The sequence below is a fragment of the Caenorhabditis remanei genome, chromosome X (assembly GCF_010183535.1).
Source record: "Caenorhabditis remanei strain PX506 chromosome X, whole genome shotgun sequence".
NCBI classification, from domain to species: domain Eukaryota; kingdom Metazoa; phylum Nematoda; class Chromadorea; order Rhabditida; family Rhabditidae; genus Caenorhabditis; species Caenorhabditis remanei.
In genome coordinates, this window is record NC_071333.1 from 7,147,470 (window position 1) to 7,153,400 (window position 5,931).

The 5,931-nt window shown below is 34.4% G+C and overlaps 2 protein-coding genes across 2 annotated transcripts; both read left to right on the top strand.

Moving 5' to 3' along the window:
• Positions 1–345: 345 nt before the first annotated feature.
• On the top strand, positions 346–1,591 carry GCK72_023363 (uncharacterized protein; the record flags this gene model as incomplete). Its single annotated transcript, XM_053735361.1, has 5 exons — positions 346–432; positions 479–511; positions 680–775; positions 1,356–1,487; positions 1,538–1,591. The coding sequence occupies 5 exons, from the start codon at positions 346–348 to the stop codon at positions 1,589–1,591; spliced, it is 402 nt and encodes a 133-aa protein (XP_053578927.1).
• A 1,930-nt stretch (positions 1,592–3,521) lies between these two features.
• Positions 3,522–5,931, top strand: GCK72_023364 (uncharacterized protein; the record flags this gene model as incomplete). Its single annotated transcript, XM_053735362.1, has 13 exons — positions 3,522–3,565; positions 3,609–3,699; positions 3,744–3,833; positions 3,884–3,959; positions 4,004–4,063; positions 4,108–4,176; positions 4,234–4,414; positions 4,465–4,853; positions 4,897–5,033; positions 5,077–5,184; positions 5,378–5,424; positions 5,475–5,709; positions 5,758–5,931. 13 exons carry the CDS (start codon positions 3,522–3,524, stop codon positions 5,929–5,931), a joined length of 1,701 nt encoding a protein of 566 aa, XP_053578928.1.

Below are 5,931 nucleotides of genomic sequence, written 5' to 3' on the forward strand. Positions count from 1 at the left end.
TTTTCTCACAAACGTCATCTTCATTTCGAATGTCTTAAGGAATTAGTGTTGAGTTGGGCCCATAACTCATCTGGATTAACCCCTGACGTTTTGATGTTCCACGTTAGGAACCGACCACGAGTTTTGAGTCGTCTCTCCTTTTTTGCTAACAATTTTTGAGACCTTACTTTACGTTTTGCCTAATTCCACCTTCTGATCCTAGATCGTGATGTCTATGTTCATAAGTCAACCTAGAAGTATTTTCTTGTACCTTTTTTCATTTTTTATTTCTAATGCTTTAAGAAGTTTTATTTTCCATAAAACAGTACATAACCTTATAATCATAGATTCTTTTCTATAGGTAAAATGCAATCCCTGTGGATCTTCGTTTTATTGGCTTCCGCCGCTACCGTCGCCCTCTGTTCGGCGTACGAAGACTACGAGGCACCTGTGGTACGTAATTGATCTTCAAACCCTCATCACAAGCATTTTCTTTCAGGACAGCTACGAGATGGCGGATTACATATCTAAGGTTTCTTTTCGTATCAATTCGACGAATTCCGAAATTACAGAAAACTTAGTGGGAGAGAATTGAAAATTTTAATCCTCTTAGGCTTAGACTTGGAAATTGTATAGTTCCTCATAAGGTTTCATTACTTTTAAAATGAAGCCTCACATTTGAACTCTAATCTAATTCTAGCATGCAACAATTCTCATCCCGCGACGCCTAGTACTAACACAAGAAGAGGCTCCACTAGAAAACATCCGATCGAGAATTCTGAAGAGAAGAGCTATGGTAACATATAATTAATACACACTGTATGCATGAATCTCCCTTCTCCCGCACTCCCCTATTTTCATTTCACCTTACAACTTCTACGTCTTTGCCTAATCCGATCAACTGAATTGGATGTAACATTTGGAAATTTCACGTCTGAATGTGAATGTTGAATCTGATTCTAATAATGATTGCTATGTCAAGTTTAATGCATCAAATTTCATTGCTCACATCAGTTCAACTAGTGTGACATAACCTTTCATTTAGTTTAAAACACAGTAAAAAGGAATTTGAACATTTGAACTGTCTGGAAAAGCGAACGCATATACACATCGACTCCTCAATTTTGAATAATTGCATTCTCAGAAAGTTTAAATTTCAAATTTAGTCTTTCTTGTTTGACAGCATCGAAACATGTTGATATTAACTTGGGCTTATCATTTATACATTGGAATCCTTCCATTTTTTGCAACGGCAAATAATCAGATAGAAGTAGGACATAAACTAGGATAATCTTTTCAGAGTTTGCTGTGTTGGTGGTTTTAAATGTTTTTTAATCAAAGTAGTTCAATTAAAAATTCATTTTTTCCGTTTCCAGCCAGAAGACGGATTCACGAAACGTGCTACTTCCTCCGCTGACAGACTCGCCGCCATTCCTCGTTCTGGTTTGATGATCTCTGGACGTGGATGGATGCCAGGATTTGTGGATCAGCCACGTGTTTTCAAACGAGTAAATAGCATAACCCATACTATTTAAATAATTACTTTCAAAATTTTCAGTCAGTCCCTCTTCACAAAATTTTGGTACGCCCGATGAACGTTCCCGTCGCGTAATCTTCTCATCTCACCCAACAAAACTGTCACTGGCAATGATAAACAAAACAAAATGCATGCAAAATACACAATGAACGTGAAAAACATCTTTAATCTTCATTGAGTCGATTCTATTTAACTTATGAGTAATACGTCATCTCTCTCCAATAAAATGTTGTGTTAGCAGTGTTCTGATTATTCCAGTCAAAAATTTCAGATCGACATCCTTATAGTTTTTACAGAAACAATACGTTTCATAAAACTAAAAATGTAGAATGGGACAAATCAAAATCCTCTTGGAGTTGGGTCTGAAACTAAGTTTATAACAAGCTATTCGCAAGAAAATGACCGAAAAAAGGTTTTGTGGCGCACAAAAAGTTACCTATGTTAGCGTGAAACTATATTACAGAAAACAGTCTCACTTTTTTCACTGAATTTTCTTTCCGCGTGCTCCATGAGAAATTTCCCCCTGGAATGAATAGTGAAAAAGCATCGCGAAAATTGCTTTTTTGGCAATTTTTTTGCTGAGAATTTGCTTCAGACAGATTTTCCGACCTACCTCCATTTTTGTTTTTCCAATAAATTCTGCGTCGAACCTTATTGAAATTTCGAACATTTAAAAAATAGTTGTATCTATTTTTATAACGCATAGATTCGTCAAATAACACGAGACTTTAGAAATTCAATTTTTGCTTTTAACTTCGCATTTTCGATTCCCCACTGCTATCTATAAGATTTACATGGTCCACCAAAAAGTAGTATTTGAAAAATCAGTTTCTGTAATTAAGATATTTTCAGTTATTAATAATACAGACTTTTCAGTAATATTAGTGGTTCATTATCCTGTTGTCAATTTTTTTCGCATCGACAAGTGGGTTTTCATGCTATGTGACTGTTTCAATAGTCAGGTTCTATACTATTCTCTCATCATTTTCACAATTTCTCACAACAACACCATAGGTCAAATTTGGTAGTATAGTATTCTGTTGTTTTTTTTTCCAGACATTCACAAATAGTCTTGACAAAATATAAAATTAATAAATAAGAGGGTGCGAGTTTCTCATGTCTGTGATCTTTTTGCTCTTTGATAGAAAAACAATGACGTAATTTTTAGAGGAAAAAAACACAGAAATGATGCGATGACACTGTATCAAAAAAAAAAGGTCAGTCTATGTTAGTTCAAAAAACCATCAGCTGTGTTTTTTTTTCTGGAACTGTTAGAGCAACAACATCTAAATGCAAACATTACTCATTTCCAGGATGATAACAGACAAGTACTTAAAGAAAATATTTTTCTCAGCTTGAGATGTTTTTCTGTTATCATGAATATTCGAAAAGTATTCTTTTTGTGTTGTGGTTTGCCTGGGATGTTTTTCCAAGATTTTACTGACTTAAAATTTGATGTATATTATCGAAATCTGACAACAAAAGGTAATCTGATTGCAAACATGTATCGCGTTATACTAGACGAAGTTGACCCGGTAAGTTTAACGAAGTTTCTTTTTTCAATTATGAAGTATTTAAGCCTCCTGCTATTCGAGTGGTTGTTCATTCCGAAAATGTTACTGAACGGAATCCATTCACGGTGACTATTGTGAGAGGTACAAGTATTATGAGTGTGACGGTAATACATATAATCATCGAGTGAACACGAGATAAATAGTTTTATTTCCGCTCCCACGTATACAACATCATCATGGTCAGTCGTTTTTGTATTGGTTCACTACTGATACACTGTGCGACGCTGATACTTTGAAAGAAAATGTAACTTATGAGAGAGTTTCAAAGTTTATGTTTATAATTGTTCAGCTTGGTCAGCCTGTCATAGTATCTGTTGCTAGTGCGCAGATCACGTCATTCCGGTTCCGTGTGAAATCAGTGGAAAATTTTCACATTGGGTAAAAAACTTGGAATATATAATTTAATGAAATAATATTTAAACAGACATCAAATGTTCAACACAAGTGCGAGTCCTTCAGAACCACGATATTTTATGTAATAGCATGTCACTTAAGATTTTAAAGAACAACTCATTTAGGTATACCTTCCCAGATTATGTAGAGAAAGTAAACGTTCGGATCACATCGGATAGCGATGTATGTGCAAAGATATACGCAAGAAAAGCAAATGTGAGGATTCTGTATTAATAACTCCCTAATAGACAACATTGCAGTGTCCAGCATTTGATGCATCTGGATTGGTAGAGTTGAGTGATTCTTCGTATTATCAATCATTTACAACTTTTGGTGGATTCTCTCTGAGAGTGAGTTAAATTACGATTTTTTCTTAACAGGAATTATGATGGTGTTTTAGAAAAGCGATATTGGCCCGAAGTTTCATCTAGCATTCACTGTTGAGCCGGATGATGTGGTCTGCGAAACATATACAAGTGAAAAACTGTAGTACACCTGATTAATATGTTCTTATTTCCAGATTTGACTGAGAACCCTTATCGCGTGAAAAATGTCAATATTTCCGTAATTCCAATTTTTGGTTTGTTTTTAACCAACCCTGACTCAGAAAATTTTTTCACTCAGATGAAACTGTCCAACCCATTGTACCAGTTGTTCTTTATATATCGGTTTCATTCGCTGTTATTGTAATGAGTAAGTATTGGATTATTTGTTAGTGAAGTTTAGTAAAATTCATTGGTTTTGTTTCAGCTTATTTTCAATGCAAATGGCTCAATCGCAATGAAAACAATGAACCTAATTCACAACAAGAAATTGATTCGGAGAATTCGCTCGTGGTTGATAAAATCATATTATTCGACAAGCCAGCAAACATAGTCAGCTATAATAAGTATCACAAAAACAAATTGATAAATGAATCAAAGTATTTCAAGTAAGTTCGAAAAAGATATTTAAAATAAATGAAAACAATGAAACTTGCAGTTTCCTGCTATTCCAATTCATCACTACTATTATACTATCGGTACCGGTTCTGCAGCAACTGAAAAGTATCTTCCCAAATGAAAACACACTAACGAAGAACGTGAATCTGGATAACTGCTATCTAAACTATTTGTGCTCTTCATCTGTTTTTGGTTTTAACTGTTTCAACGGAATGATAAGTTCTAACAGCATGGTTGTTGTTGGAGTGGTCAACTTGTTCATTGTTTTTCGTAAGAAAATATTTAAATACAAGTCGCCAAAACCGACCACGGCACACGGTGTCCAGAAACAAGATGCTGCAAAAGTTGTCACATTGTTGGGAATGTTCGCAATGGGACTCTTTTGGACCCTAATAAGCAATTGTCCACATAAGAGTTCTCTCCATTTTTGTGAGCTCATACTTTGGAAAATATAATTGATAAATTAATTTAGATACCTATACACATTCTTGGACATTTATATCTGCTTTCATGTGGCTACATGCAAAAAGACACGGAACACACGTATGGCAACATTTCTTCATTATTGCTCTTTCTTCTGTCTATGGTTGTTTATCATTTCTGGAATACGTAAGACATATAGAGAGAAGAGTGTGAATTGTTTTATTGTCAGGCATACGAAATGACTTCAAACTACGTGGCATTCCTTTTCAAAAACATACTTTTTGTGTTTGTTTGTGTTTCATCAACGGTGTTCATTGCTTTTAATTATGTTTATGAAGTGAGTCCTTGTTAAAGTGAGTACTAGGATAATGTATTATACTTTTGTTTTAGAGACCATCCGGATTGCAAGAACATCAATGGATAAGTTCACCACTTCGTAAAAAAGAAATCATACAGTGTGATGAGAATGAAATTTATAGACCACTACCGGTAATAATAACTTTTGAAAAATTATTATTTGATGTTTGCAGTCAAAAAAAGTGTTTGCAGTTGGATTAATTTTGCTTTCCGTTGGATGGTGAGAGTTTTTCATGACCATTAGATAACGTTCATACGATATTCATTCAGGTCCGTTTTCTCGTTCTATCCGGACGACATTTCTGTAACGAAATGCATTTTTTGTTTGGAGCAGTGTCAAGTTGGATTCTATTTGGTATACTACGTTGTCCAAAAAATACGTTTTGAGAGAAGTACATTCAACCGGAAATTTGTGCTTACTTTGGTTCTGATTATTTTGACTTCTATTCCAGTTATCATTTTTTATTTGATCATCATCAATTATGAGTCTCCATGGTACCTATTGGTAAGTTTTTGTGTTTGAGGTAAAATAAAAACAATGATGTTGCTTTAGTGGACTCCCGCCAAATCTCGCACATTGAACAGAGAATGTATAACACCTGGAATAGACTGGGCTGATATGGATTACTATATGACATCTGCAATATTTATACTGTTTATTATTTTCATGGATTTTATTGATTCCAATGTCAAACATATACCGAAAAAACATATTTTTGTATTTTAA